At 35.4% G+C, this 16,564-nt stretch overlaps 1 protein-coding gene across 1 annotated transcript in view; it reads left to right on the forward strand.

Moving 5' to 3' along the window:
* Nucleotides 1-16,564, forward strand: part of LOC124556308 (bromodomain adjacent to zinc finger domain protein 2B-like) — a 379,839-nt gene that overhangs the window by 199,179 nt on the left and 164,096 nt on the right. The window contains exons 17-19 of the mRNA XM_047130281.1: nucleotides 634-699; nucleotides 6,466-6,510; nucleotides 14,901-14,954. Coding sequence (XP_046986237.1) covers nucleotides 634-699; nucleotides 6,466-6,510; nucleotides 14,901-14,954 — 165 coding nt within the window. The remainder of the gene's footprint in view (nucleotides 1-633; nucleotides 700-6,465; nucleotides 6,511-14,900; nucleotides 14,955-16,564) is intronic.

The following is a 16,564-nucleotide window of genomic DNA, read 5'->3' on the forward strand; positions in this document are numbered from 1 at the left end:
CATTAGTACATAATTAGCACTTCCATTGGTTCACTTCCAATGATAAATTGTCCACAGATGTTTTTACTGTTAGTTAGGAGGATTCTAACACTCAGAGATGAATGTGGTCTCTAATAACTCGCTAGTTGCTGATGATAAGAAATACATTTGGTACCCAGATAATGCTCTACTCAGAAAATTCCTTAAATTTATGGTACAGAATGAGGTGAAGCAAGAGAGATTATTCTTTGGGGGGAAAAATCGTTCTGCAGCAAATTAGTTGGGCATTTTACATAGCCTTAAATGAAATCCATGGCTGATTGGTTGATAGAACATGAGATGACATTATCATTTGACACAAAGCACATTACTTGATATATGTTAAGAATATGTATTTACTTATAAGAGAGACTTTCCCTTTAAATTAACTTATAAATTTAATTCATTTTATTTTAGATATAACAGTATTAGTCTTGTTATTTGTTTTGGAGAAAATCTATCCCATAAATGCTGTACATTTCTGAAACGTTCTTTCAGTGCTTTTTAATGTTGAATTAATGGTACAGAAAATGTAAGAAAGGCAGTATGATCTTGAGATAGTGTTTAGTTGCACAACTAGTTGCTTGATTTTTTTCATGTCTGTTTCATGTTGAGGTCCGACGCCGACGCCAAGAAATGCTGGAGAAACAAAGACAGGAGGAGCAGCTTCGCAAACAACAGGTATGTTCCTAACATGAAGTATACATAACACTTTCTTAATATGGCTGATAAACATACTACCTGTTTGATAAATCATTATTGATGGCAATGATGGAAATTAAATGGCAATGACAATGACAGGCAGGGAGGTGGTATGTTTCAGTAACAGTTGGTGCTAGTTAAGTTTACTGCAGGACAGTATAGCTCATGAAATTCACTATTAACTTCAAAATTTTGGTCTTTGATTAGTTTTCAGTTATAAAGGTTATAGGTAGTGAAACATGCACACTAGCAATGTACAATATGTGCACTAATGTACAAGAATCCAAGCTTTCTTGGTGAATTTCACTGATTAAATGTTGTTGGATTAACAGTTGAAGCAATGGGTTGACTTGCTTCCAATTTGTCTTCTGCAATGCTAGTTGAAACATTCTGTTAAGATAACTGTGTTAATTGACTGTTAATTTGAGGATATTTCATCACTATAGTCTAATAATTCACTCATTGGCTCTGAGCACTATGGGACTCAACTGCTGAGGTCATTAGTCCCCTAGAACTTAGAACTAGTTAAACCTAACTAACCTAAGGACATCACAAACATCCATGCCCGAGGCAGGATTCGAACCTGCGACCGTAGCGGTCTTGCGGTTCCAGACTGCAGCGCCTTTAACCGCACAGCCACTTCGGCCGGCCTTCACTCATTGTCTGTAATGTTTTGAAACAGAGTACACCTGCAGTTTCTCTTTCTCAGTGCTTCCCATATTTCTACATTTAGAGGGGTACCTAATTTGTTGCTAGTCCATATCATGTACCACAGTTTCATCTTTTATTGGAAATCATTGATTTTTAATGACATACAGTAAACTTTTTAAATACAGTAAAGCAGCAGAATAAGGAGACCCATTCACTGCAATTTCTTTTTTACATTTTTACCCCAGTGCTGGCCAAGCTTGAAAACAGGGGAGGTACGGAAAGGCACTGCCTCAAATTTTGGTATTTGTGCTGGGTTCTGGCAACTTTTCTTGAATAACTTGATAATTGTTTAAAACCTCTCCAGTGAATAATCATCACCTGTTCTAAAACCCTTAAGGTGCATACAGATATTTAAACACATTTTCCATGTTGTGTTAAAATTAAATTATATGGCAATGATGGTATTAACAGTATTTTGTACTAATTCGTGTAACTGCTCATTCTAACTGCTAATTCCCATGACTCCTCTGTCTCACCCCATCTCCAATGAGTTAAATGCAAACAAGTGCAAAATCATTGGTAATTTAGAGACAGGGGGCCTATTAACTTTGGTTGACAGAAATTTGGATGCTGAACTTTAGCACTGGAAAATTAAATTAAAGTATCATTCAGCATTACTGTGATACTCAGATAATCTTAATAGTTTACTCTGTCACAGAAACTGTATGGTCAGAATGTGTGCTAATTTAGTTTCAAAGATTGAATGACATACTATGGAGGAAAATGGCTCAGTTGCTGTAGGTCAAACTTAAAATTCAAAGCTTCAGGGTTCAGTCCTCAGTAAATACTGAAATTTTTCTGTGGCATTGTTTCTTTCACCTCTGTCAATGAATTATTGATGTGAAAAATGCCATGTTGTGCTGTGGTTTAGAGTCATCATTGAACTGTAGGTTTCCATGTAACTTCCTGGGTAAATCCGATCAAAAGATTGAATTAAGACAAGGGCACACAATCTTCAAGAGGACCATTCAAAGCTAAGCACTGCAATGTTCAAACTAGCTTTCAGGTTGAGGACAGCTCTTCACAAATTATTTGGGGGATATTAGTTTGTTTCTTCACTAGGTAACTCCCCAGTATACTGTCCATACATTCATTGTTGTTACCTGTCAGTTACATTGTTACATATTTGCAGGGTAGTTTACATCACTTAATTGCTTCATCTTAAACCAGTTTTGACCAATTATATCTGTATTAGTTGCTAAAAATCTACAGTGTGAAAGTCACAATTGATAGAGAGGCATTATTGTCTTTAAATGTGACATTTACTCTGTAGATATTGTGATCTTTCTTCACTTGATAAAGGCCATAGTCAAAACTGATCATATGTAAATTATGTCTATACAACTTGTGCAGTTTCATGTTTATTTCATAACTTTTTATTGCAAGTTATAGTACATTCCTTTTGGAATAACCAAATACTGATAAACTGAAAAATACATTTTGCAACCTAAATTCTGATAACTTGAAAAATACGTACAATAACTGCCAGCTTCTTACTAAGCTATGTGAATTTCTCACTGAGTGGCAATTTTAAGTTACCCACTCTTACTGTAAAATCAAAACTTTATTAAAAATTTTTGTATCATTCAGATATTTTATGTATTTGTTTCTGGAACATAAGTACTACATTTTTTTATCCTTGACCTGCTTGCATAACTGATCTGCATAAAGTAACATTTAATATCACCTCTGGATTTTTCATTAAGAATTATTGCAAAATTGATTACTGGCCAATTTTGTTTCATGTAAACAATAACACACAAAATAAAACAAAACTGATTATTTCCTCATGACGTAATGTGAAATAAGTGGGTTTTATGAACTTTTGCAAAATGTGGCATTTTGTAGTTTTTGAGTAGAAATATCACACATCTGAGAACAGCAGTTTCTTATATTGGTAACAGATATTTACTGAATGCTGAAATTGGATTATAACACTCTTTCTCATCACTAATCTTCATATGACAACTCCTTTCCCATGCAAAGATTTATGGTTCTAGATGTGATGTCAAACACAAATACCTTACTTCCCAGAACTCCAGTCCACTAACAACTTTACTCATCATCATGACATTTCCAGATACTTTTGCACAACCTAATATTTGCATAGTATGCAAGTGTAAATATGTGAAACACCAAATATGACACTAGTTTTGAAAACATAAAATCAATTTTCAACCTAACCTAGAACCTTGGCTACACAGCAAATCATGTGGTCATCTCGAACTTCATTCAAAATATGGTAAAAATAATATTGAATAAATATTGAAATAAGCATTCTCTCAGTGAGGTATTACTGAACTTAACTAACTGTCATAATTGCTATGAATTGTGGGTGTCCTTAACAGCACTGCTAACTTTGGAGAGACATGAGTCAGAAGTCACTCTGTTTCTTGGAACTGGTAGCAGTTACTTCTGTAAAATATCTGGGAGTATGCATACGGAATGATTTGAAGTGGAATGATCATATAAAATTAATTGTTGGTAAGGCAGGTGCCAGGTTGAGATTCATTGGGAGAGTCCCTAGAAAATGTAGTCCATCAACAAAGGAGGTGGCTTACAAAACACTTGTTCAACCTATACTTGAGTATTGCTCATCAGTGTGGGATCCGTACCAGGTCAGGTTGACAGAATAGATAGAAAAGATCCAAAGAATAGCAGCGCGTTTCGTCACAGGGTTATTTGGTAAGCGTGATAGCGTTACGAAGATGTTTAGCAAACTCTAGTGGCAGACACTGCAAGAGAGGTGCTCTGCATCACAGTGTAGCTTGCTGTCCAGGTTTCGAGAGGGTGAGTTTCTGGATGAAGTATTGAATATATTGCTTCCCCTACTTATACCTCCCGAGAAGATCACGAATGTATAATTTGAGAGATATGAGCGCGCATGGAGGCTTTCCGGCAGTCGTTCTTCCTGCAAACCATACGCGACTGGAACAGGAGAGGGAGGTAATGACAGTGGCACGTAAAGTGCCCTGCACCACTCACCATTCGGTGGCTTGAGGAGTATATGTAGATGTAGATGTAGATGTAGTGTTCTGTTTTACCACGAGAAACATATTTGCATTATGTAATAATCCTGTGCTGTAACCATCTGATAAAAGCACACTGAATGGCTGAAATGTTATATATTAGTGAAGCCTATGTGATGTATTTGGTGATTTTCATGTATGAAAATATCCAGTTTAATTGATGTACCACATTAAAGATTCCTCCAAACGATGTCATTTTTGGTATATGTATTTTGCACAAAAATATCAGGAAATCTGACGTCTCTATATAAAACTATTACTGGTATTCGAAGTGTTTGATGATAGATTCATAATTATCAGAAAATGAACTTTTGGGGATTAAACGAGAAAGATTTTGAGAAACATGAAGGGTTGGATATCCATGTAAGTGTGTTTGCAGCTCTAGATTCTTGTTTTAGCCATAGGGATAATATTTGCTGGTATGACAAAACATCTGTTATGTATACCTGAAATGGCAGGTCTCAGTCATGTAAAATATTTCAAAGGGATGTAAATACTTTCATAATTTCATGCAAAAGCAACTTTCCATGGCTGCATGACATGCGGACATTGTCATAAGATTGTTGTTGTGATGAAGGCAGTTTGTCTTCTGTTTTCAACACTACTCTCATTATTCAGTTAGCCATCTAATCATAAACCTTCTTCTGTAGCACTACATCACAAAAGCATCTATTCTATTTTTATTTATGCTGCAAGTACATAAGAAAGAAATAAATACCAACTGGTTTATTTAACTTCTCTACATTAATATATGTGAATACCACATATTTCATAAACAGATCATTATCTAGAGCTGGAGTTTCTGTAAATCATAGAACTAGATGGGATTGATGTGCAGTGTATTCATGGAATGTTTACAGGCTAGTATGAGTCACCGGTTTTTCTGTAGTAACTGCTGATAATTTTGTTGATGAGTACCATTTCTCATACAGAAGTGTTTGTTCATATGTCTCATGAATGGAAAGGCTTGTGAAGGTTAAGTATCTGCACTGCTAAGAAGAAGCTAAAAATACAATGCCAGGAAGCATGTGGTCATGGGAATTGTCTTATTGAAGTTTAAAACTAGGTGGGTACAATTTAGCCAGTATGACTCCCTTGAACTAATGAATGTTGTTGAGAGTGGTTACAGTTTGAAGTGTCCTAGTCTGCAGTGCCTCACACTGGTGTTTCCACATCAAATGGTTTGGCAGCACAATACTATCTGATCCTTAAATAACCATGATTGTAATTTGCTTTAAAATGGAAATTGTCACTAAACATAGTCTGGTACCAATGTGCTCAACTTTTTGCTGGTTTTGTAACCCATTGCACCCATACATGGTGGTAGACTGAGCTAGTCACGATGTTCCACTTTTCATTTAAAAGTGTTTTACTAGAGCTGTGGCAGGCATGTGAATTATTACTGAACTTAACTGAGTGTCATAATTGCTATGAATTGTGGGTGTCCTTAACAGCACTGCTAACTTTGGAGAGACATGAGTCAGAAGTCACTCTGTTTCTTGGAACTTATCTGTTGCTACATTGCAACAAGAGGGCACTCAACCACATTTTACCTTTCTTCATAGCAAAACAAGTAAAATTCATTCTTTGGCTTGCCAATTTGTAGATGCAATATCAGTTTCTCTGGGATGAGAAAGGCCAGTAGGGAACTTTTTTATAAGTGTACTTGGGTAGTCACTACTAGTGAACAGTAGCCATGAACGGAAGGTGCCGGACAGGTAACATCCAGCAGTGCTCCATTTGTATTCTATTTTAAACCATATGTTTTACTATGCAATGGCTGTTCAAGTACTACAGGCCATGCAAATGAAACTGTGTACATTGAAAATATCAGTTATGCATCCACAGCTTTAGTGATAATATTGTTGTTTTATATTGTTACAATGGTATTTCATTTATCATCATTTTTTTAAGTATTTAACAACAGTAAGTCAATGCTGTAATTTTGAAATGTTCTGCAGAGCTGTGTGGTTTCTATTTATCTCCCTCTCAATTTATTTTACAGGAACGAGAACTCAAGCGTCAACAGGCTGTGATGATTAAGGAGCAAGTAAGTACCATCTCCATCCAGGCTTATATGACATTTAGTTGTGTGTGTTAAAGGTTGTCATGTATGTCAACTTTTACAGGTAAAGTTTCTAGTAGCATTCTTGCAGTTAATATTAAATTTAACTGTTCTATTTTTTATTTCAGTTTTTCTCTTTGTGTGACAGTCAAAATATTGTGAATTATGATGCTAATATATTAATATTAAAATAAAATGAAGTAAAGGCATAATCATTTGCAATATACACAAAAATTAGTTTGAAATAAATGTTATAGAATTTGTATGCTCTTCAGTGAAACAGAGAGGGATGTGCACTGTGTAACAACTGAATCTATTGGAATCATTTGACTACTATTGTGCTCATTATGTAGTATGAATAACAGAAAACATGCTGAAGTAGAATGTTTATATGATGAGTTTATAAAACTTGGATGAAACATATCAGAAAAAAATCAACAAGACAGTCAGTTCTGTAATAGAAAAATCAAGTGAGGTAGTGCAGCATTTGTTGTAGCATTGAATATATATTGATCTTCATCACTGTCTTTGTCCCATATGTAATTATTTCTGAAGACATAATTTCAATCATTCGGTTACCTCATTCAACATAACTGTCAGTTTTCAGTCCAGGTAGCACTTGTGTTGCCTGTTCAGTGTAAAACTGTGTACTTTTCCTTGTGCAGCTGGCTTAATTTCTGTCTCAACTGATACTGTGTTGAGACATTAGTAGTGAGTATCCATATTACAAAGAAAATACTCACAATGCATTTTTGTCTTCAGTAATTACTAACTTTTATATTCATGCCATTCTATTATGTACATGAGTTACATTATTGGTTTTAGTTATGATGATTTGTTCTTGATTACTGGATTCCACTTTTTACAAACATTTTAATACACACTAAACATTTCAGCCAAACAATGTACAGCTTTTGGTTCACATACTTAATTGGCAATTTATAACCTATTCCGAAAAAGATACAGTTCCTGCAGAATGAATGTTGTCATTTTTATATCTTTTATTCATTGAGAAATTCTTATCTGTCTGTTCCTTCTTAATCCAATTATTGCCAATCAGCCACATCTCTTATAACAAACTGAATTGGTAGCAGTGTTGTTATTCATGTTTACTGTGTTTACATTTATCCCACTGCAGGCTGTAGATGTACAGTGCACTAAATGTTCGTTGGTCGTATAACTCATTTGACTTTGTGACACAGACAGGTATGATGAAAGGTGCTTTTAAGTGAAAAGTGGAAGGTGGAAAAATGTGTTGTGCACAATGCTCAGTGACTGCATCCAAAAAATTACAAAATGGCAACAATATACACAAATTTGACAGTGATAATGTGTTTTAAACTATGTTGGTACCAGAAATTAAGTGATTGCTATTATAAGCTACAAGCCTGAATGATTGTAGTACCAATGTACCAAATATGATGAGAATTAGGTTTTAATTTGATATGGGGCTTGTATATTACTATACTACACTTTAACTGCTAGTCAGTTAAACTTTACTCATTTCAGAAATGGGTTACCAGAAAATATTAAAATGATTAGAGCTGCAGCCTCTGAGATAAGAGTGAACAGAAATTTTTCTCTGGATTCAGGAAAACCTAAACTGAAAAGTGTATATAAATAAGAAACAGCCGTGTTGCCATAGGTGATGAATTATAATGAGAGCAATGTATGAGAACAGGGGCTAGATGATGGCAATATTAGGAAAGGAAGACTTGTGCTCTCTATCAACATCTACATTTATATTCTGCTGATCATTGTAAAGTGCATGGCTGTGGCACATGTAGTGATATCTCAATCTGCAATATCAAATGTGATAATCAGTTGAAGAAAATGTCAAAAATGCAAATGACTGTTAGAAAATATCAGCATTTCTGATCTGCCTGCTTAGCAGAAGAAATTTGTAACAGGAAAAGGGAAGTATTTGCTGAATGTCAAGTTACTTGTCATTTACTATTCACTGCTTTATGTTATTTGAGTCATTTGCTTTCCCATCAGTATGATTTTTCCACAGTTTTGAATAAATTCTTTGAAATTAATTTTTGGTTTCAAGAAGCAGACAATGACTATCATTATTCTGTTGTACAGTGTGATGAAAATCTTGTGGATTCTTTTTTAAGTGGATGGTATCCTGTGGAAATGCCGTCTCTGTTAATGTTCTATAGTTTCTCTAAGTATTATCCCACCATTTCATTAAACATCTGAAAATGTTTACTCATCAACAGAGTTCCAGTTTTTGTCACTGGTCACGTCCCCTCAATTATTATCATCAGTTCTTTAGACTGAGCACTAAAGCAACCACTGTCAATGTAAGCATTTAATGAGCATTAATGGTATTTATATACAGAAAAGATTTTGGTTTACATACGCTTTCATGTTACAATAGCAGTCATTTGTTTGTTTGCTGTATAATTTTCTACTTAATAGCTCCTCTCAAGGGTAAATCATGTTGTAGGAAACCAGAACCAGAGAAGACATTATGGCCACTGTTGTGTGTTCTTAAGCTTGCTGCTGTTAAAATGGCAGAAAAACTGTGGCTGCTTCATTTAGAGAAAGGTGAAAAATATCTTAGTGCAGAGTCTGGATAATACCAAGTAATCAGATACTAAAGAGGAAATGACCACGTGAAATCTCTTCTGAGATGTGTGATTGGTTTGGTGAATATTTGAATAATACAACACAGTACGTTATACTGGACGTCAAATGTTCAACAGATTGAAAGTAACATCATGTGTGTCCCAAGGAGGTTTAATAGCATCTATAATGTTCTCATTATGTGTAAATGATTTATTGGATAGGGTCAGCAACACTTTAAGATTTATCACTGACTATGCTGCTGTCTACAGGAAAGTATTGTTTCTGGATGATTGTAAGGAAATGCTGAAAGAGTTGCACAAAGTTTCTAATTAGTGCAGTGAGTGGCAGGTCTCTTCAAATGTAAATAAATGGAAGATAATGCATATAACAAAGGTATTCCAGCACAAGATTAGTGGTGAACACCTTGAGCTCATCACATTGTATAATTATTTATGGGCAATACTAAGAAGCAATATTAGAAGTGAATATCTCTTAAGATTTGTATTGTGGAAAGCAAATGGAAGCCTTGGGTTTATTAGAAGGGTTCTGGGAAAGTCACTGCATCTGTAAAGGAAATTGCATATGAGTCACCAGTGCGACAAATTCTGGAGTATTTTTCCAGAGTTTTGAGTTCTTATCAGGTAGGTATGACAACAGACAACCAACAAATTCAGAGATATGCCCATGAGAAAGTGTAACAGAAGTGCTCTGGGAACGTAAATTGGATTGCAGAACACTGTTGGATAAATTTAGAGAACCTGTATTCAAGGGAGACTGAGAGATAATTCTGCTGCTCCCATCATATATCTCATGCAGGGATCATGAAAATAAGATAAGAGATAAGGACATATACAGAGGCACATAAATAGTCATTTTTTTCCATTGTTCAACATGAAAATGGAATATGTATGGAGCTCCCTCCATCATGCACTATTTAGTGGCTTCTGGAGTATAGATGTAGAGAGGGACATAATTATTTTGGTGTGCAATTACATTGGATGCAAAACAAATGACACTATCAGTATTTTCCCATGTATCTTTTGGAACAATTCCCCTCATTTCACATTAAGTTTCTAATGCAGCTAATCTTGGAGACTATAATAAAAATGAACAGTGATAATTTGACACCTAGGCACCTGCTTCATCATAACGCCTCTACCATGTCACAAAAAAACTTGCAGCAAGTTTGCAATAACCTTGTGCACTGCTGTGCTCTACGAGGATAAGGAAAAGGGGGTGGGGCTATGAGTTATCACCTTTTACTCTTTCGTTATACACTCTAAGGGAAGTAAAGACTCACCATGAAGGACTACCCAAATGGACAGAAATCAGTTGATGTGATGTACATGTACAAGCAAACAAATGATTATAATTTCAGAAAAAAATGGATGACTTATTCAAGAGAAAGAGCTTCACAAACTGAGCAAGTCACTAACATTTTGGTTGACATCTGGTCCATATGCAAGCAGTTATTTGACCTGGCATTGATTGATAGTGTTTGGATGTCCTCTTGAGGGATATCGTGCCAAATTCTGTTCTGTTGGCACATCAGATCATCAGAATCATGCACAGATCGGAAGGCCCTGCCCATAATGCTCCAAACATTTGCACTTAAGGAGAGATCTGGTGACCGTGCTGGCTAAGGTATGGTGTGGCAAGCACGAAGAAAAGCAATAAAAACTCTCGCAATGTGTGGACGGACATCATCTTGGTGAAATGTAAGCCCAGGATGGCTTGCCATGATGGGCAACAAATTAGGGTGTAGAATATGGTCAACATATTGCTGTGCTGTAAGAGTGCAGCAGATGACTACCAAATGGGTCCTGCTGTGAAAAGAAGCGGCACCCAAGAACATCACTATGGGCTATGTGGTGGGCACAGTCAGGTTGGTATCCCACTGCTGTCTGGGGTGTTTCCAGACACATCTTTACTTGTCATCGGGACTCAGTGGAAAGTGGGACTTATCTCTGAGGACATTTCTACTCCAGTCAATGAGATAACAGGTCAAAGGCATGCCTGGAGACACCCCAGACAGTTATGGGATACCAATGTGACTGTTGCCTGCCATATGCCCCGACAACCAGGAGGGATTGAGTGCGATTTCTTTTCATAGCAGGACCGCTTTGGCTGTCATCTACTGCACCCTTACAGTACAGCGGTATATTAAGGATATTTTACTCCCTGTTTTGTTGCCCTTCATGGCAAGCTCATACACAGAGCAAGATAATGACTGCCCACACACAGGAAGAGTTTCTACTGCTAGTCTTTGTGCTTACCAAACCCTACTTTGGCCAGCAAGGTCTCCAGATACCTTCCCAACTGAGAATATTTGGAGCATTATGGGCAGGGCCCTCCTAACAGCTCACGATTTTGATGATCTAACATGCTATTTGGACAGAATTTGGCACAATATCCCTCAGAAGGACATACAAAACATGTGTCAATCAATGCCAAGCTGAATAATAGCTTGCATAAGGGTCAGAGGTTGACCAACATGTCATATTATTCCAAGTAAGCATTCACAGCTGAGTGTCACTCACTGCCTCCCACAAAAACCACTTGAAGAATACAAACACAATTTGATATTATTTCTCAATGATGTCACCCTCAACTTGTTTACTGGACACAGGATAGTGTGATAACAGAGTGAGAGAACACTAGTACCTATAATCCATTAATTTTTTTGTGTAAAATTATTTTTGTCTTGGAAATTGAAGTTTGGAAATAGGTTATGAAGATATCAGAAAGAGATTGTATAGACTTTCATCATATTTAACAATGCTCTGCTTAGATCTCAACAGTATAGCGAAACATGAAATGGGCTATGCTAGTTTGTGCACTTATGTTGTTTAATGCAGTTGATTTCTTGTGAGAACACACACACACACACACACACACACACACACACACACATTTTTGAGAAATGTTTAAAAGTAATAATATGGTAATCATTTGTGTGGTGTGCCTGTTTGTAAATACTGTGTCTATTGTTCTGAATGGACAGTCTTTCATGTTATTTGTCTTGTTTGCTTGCTTTCTTAATTAGCTAAAATCTTTTCTGTTTTGACTTTACAATGTACCTTTATGTATTTGCTTGTACTTTTAGTTATTGTGTCAGTACATTAAAGTAATTTCATTTTTTTGTGGTGGGTCAAACGAGTTGCACTCAGGTTTATCAATATTTATTCTCTCAAAAAGTTCTTAGCATTTGTGCATGGATTATTGGAGATGACAAAATGTATTTCCCTGTGAAAGACATGTTAACTTTGGGTATATTATATTTTCTGCAAAACTGTAGTGCTTTTCTAAAGCATGGAAAACTTCTGTAAACTATACAGTGAATGTGTCATTTCAAGTATGACATGTGAAAGGGAAAATTTCAATTAGTCACGTATGTCAGAGTGACTTGCTTTCATATGTTCACTGTATATTGTACTGACATGTATTCCACATTTTAAATGATCATTTACCCTAATATGCAGAAATATAAAAATGAAAATTAATTAAATTACTCTGTTATAAAACAACAAAGCCTGTCATTGTTCCACATTGTAAGGCATTATCACATTTGTTTATCATTATAGAGGGACTGCAAGAAAATTCTTTGCATGAACTCTGTAAAGAACATATTTTCCATTTCTTGAAAGCAGTGAAACTCATAGAAGCTTTTGTCTGACCTTACAAAATGTTTTGGGTGCAACAGTTTGATGCATCACCATTAGTTTGAACGTGACATCACATTACTGGTTTCAAAATTTAGAGTTAGCAGCACTAGATTGTCTGAAAAACTGACAGAAATGTCATTATGCACAGCCATAGACAGGAATAAATCTTAACAGTGATTATCACAAATGCAAGGGAGTGTTTATAATGCTGTGATCAAGTAAACCAGTTGTGGGAGCAATTATTTATTTTATTGCACTCCTGTTTGTAATAAATGAAACCATTGTCTACAGGGGAAATATCAGGTTTTGGACATCCAAACCTCTGTTTCCTACTAGCGGTTTTATTTTGCAGTATGTTCCCAAAGAAAAATGAAATTTTGGTAATTTATGACAAATCCTTAAATAATTGAAATCCACAAAGATTCAGTTAGGAGCATCATTGAAATATTGCAAGAAGTAGCAGATATACATAATACTCAATAACCTGAGTTTCATTGTTCTTGCTGTCCATTAAAAGTAAAGGCTGTATCATATCTGTGCCACCGCAATTTTCTGCACACTAAACTCGCAGAAAAACAATTTGAATTGTGCTGCACAATGTCAGTCTGTGTGGTGTAGAAACTCTCTCTACATGTAATTATATGAATTCCTTGACATGGGGGTTCTCACCCTCTGTTCTCCAGTTCAGTTTTGTGATGTCATGACATTGCTTTCATTTTGAATGTGTTTGCAGTATGTTACTTTTGCACATTTTTAATTCATGCATTTATTTAATTTCAGTTTTTGTTCCTAGCATTGACGATTTTAAATTGCTTATATAGCCTATCCTGTATGTAGCTGTGTGATTGGTGTGAATGTATGTGCACAAAATTTTGTAGACTTCTTGTCTGTCCCAAAAAGTGAGACACTTCTGACAAAATTAAAATTATGATTTTGGGATGTATTAATATCTCTCTTGCATATTTAAATATGTTAATTACTTTCACTAAACATTTACTCATCTAGAAATGTTAGGGTTGAGAAACTGGAATGCATATGAAATATGCAATAGTGTGTTGCAGGTGGTTTGCCCAAAACTTTCTTGTGTTGGTTTCATCTGAATCTTTAGTACAGTTAATGCTTGCTAGCGTTCTGCAACAGAATTAGTTTAATATTTAATGGAATTATCACTTCTGATTGAGTTACTAATGAGTTACCAATATTTAACTGCATTTATTGATGTTTTCATTTTTATGTCAGTATCAAAAAGCAAACTGTACTGCACATTCCATTACATGATGATGTATTGAAAGTTTTAATGTTACTATATCTGTTTAGGGCACAATATGAACACCACTTAAATCAGTGTACCAGTAACTACATATATAATCTGATTTAATTATTTCAGACAAATGTAGCCTTTTAATCCTCAAAAAGTCTCTCAGACAAATGTAGCCTTTTAATCCTCAAAAAGTCTCTTTAAGTCTTCTGTTTACTTTTGGATAAGTGAAGTCACTGATGTGTAAAGCCATCAGATACTTTCAAGAAATTTAATTTTCTCTCTGCTGATATATTTAGTGACATTGTGTCTGAACTGCACTTTGTTTCTTCTTATTTTATTATTCACAAAGGATCGTGTTTTGTGACAAGTATTTGCTCATTATGTAGTCTGACATTAGTCTCAAATGCCTAATGGCTCTTTCTGTCAATGCAGCATCAACCTCATATAAAGAGCATTGTCATGTGCACTACCTATCTATGAATTAATCTGTATCTGTGGTGGAAATAGGGGACTATGTCAGCTTTCAACTGAATGCAATTGGAAAACAGTTTACGAGCACACACTTTTTACCCTGCAATCCAGTTTGACAGTCATCACTATACCATACAGGCTCAAACTGGGTCTTTCTCATACTCTTATCATATGCTTTGTGTATTTAACCCCATAAAAGAGATTTGTTACTGTTAGAAAATGATTTATTTATATTTTATTATGTATTTAAAATGTATATGTGAAGAGTTATTGTTATTTGCAAATATTCAATTAGCTTATATTTGTCAGAAGTGTCTTACCTGTTGGGATAGATTGTATTTGACTGGCAGGCTGATGTGTGAACACTCTTTGTTTTGTCTGTTTCCCCTCATGCGGTGCAGCTTTACATGCAAGAGCTGAGTAAGCAGAGGGAGATGCTGTACACGGTGGAATTGGTATGTTTCTTATTTCACACTAAACGTGCATTCAAATCTGCTGCATGGGTCACTCCAAGAAATGTCTTGTCAGTTGAGGAATTTGAAATAATAAGCTATGGTGCCTACAGAGATTAAAGCAAGGGGAATTCCTTTTATATAAACTGTTAACTTGTATCTTATGCAAGGAAAAATGTTAGAGCATACTTTCTTACTGTTCCTGCATCACTACCTTTTGAGAACCCATTTTTTTAACAAAGTAAATAAAAATGCTTATTATTATTGTTTAACATGTTCTTTTATCTGAAACTTGTTTCCCAGATTGAATGCTAATTCTATATTTCTTTTATTAATGTCAGAGATTTACAGGAACTGGAAACAGTTTGCTCATAACAGAACAAAGGAGTGTCAACATCGGCATGTCCCTTTGTGCAACACACATAGCCAGTTGCCATAAGGGCATGGCGGCGGTGTCTGTAATATTGAGAAGTGCATGTAGATACTTCTTCATTTGGCACTTATTTCCATTCTACTCTTCTTATAGCATGAAACTCTTATTAGCAGTTACATTGTGTTAAGCGTTTGAAGTAATTGACGGAATCCTACATTATCTAGTATTTTATTATTTTGGCAGTAGGTTCACAGTTTAAATACCTACAGCTACATATCAATTATGATCCCTGATTTACTTACGTGTTGTGTGTCTAAATTGTGCACCAATACGTTGAGCTGTGGGGCAAAGCTTTTCTGGTCTAAATATTTGATCTGCTTACATTTATAGATTACAGATCACCTACTGCACTCTTCTGTTTCTCCTCTTGATAGGACTGTGTAGTCAAAAATACATTTTCAATGATAGTTCATATACTGGATATTCTGTTTCTCCTACCATATTTAAATGAAAACTTTATAAATATTTAAATTTTCATTTGGAAAGAAAATCAAGTTGTTAAAGAAAATAATTTTGCATTTTTGTCTATATTAGGTCTTAAAGTTGTGGTGTTTCGAGTGACTCGAAGTCGGGAAAGTGAAGTGAATGAAATAAGTGGGAATGAAATCATCGAAATGCTATGACATGAAATGATATCAGTGAAACTCATTCAGAAATACTCAATTTAAAAATTTATGAATATGTTGTCACAAATGAAAATTTGTGCCTGAACAGAATTTGAACCCAGATGTTATTGTAATCCTGTAACTAATCAGGCACAGCAGTGTTTGGAAATAGCAGTGATGTTGATGATGGTAATGGATGGGTGGGTGGGTTTGTGTAGGGGGAGGGGGGGGAGGGAGGGTGAGGGAGGCAGGATATCAATGACATTAGCGTTTGAATTAGTCTTTGGTGTAGTAGTCACAAGGCCTAATTAATTATTGTAACCACTAGAGATAAGCAGGATGTCCTGTTTTGAGTACCTATCTAGTTCATTTGTCATGACATGTTCATTATGATGTCATTCCAGGTATACCTCCGCTTTGAAGTCTAGTTTCATATTTCACTCTATTTTTAATTAATATGTCTGATCATGATTGGTAATTGTATTCAGTCATATTTGTTTACTCTGTTCTTGAAATTAAATGTTATCTTCAACAGATTACACATTTTTAGGAACAATGCAGATGTCAACTTAAAG

This window comes from Schistocerca americana, chromosome X (assembly GCF_021461395.2).
Source record: "Schistocerca americana isolate TAMUIC-IGC-003095 chromosome X, iqSchAmer2.1, whole genome shotgun sequence".
NCBI classification, from domain to species: domain Eukaryota; kingdom Metazoa; phylum Arthropoda; class Insecta; order Orthoptera; family Acrididae; genus Schistocerca; species Schistocerca americana.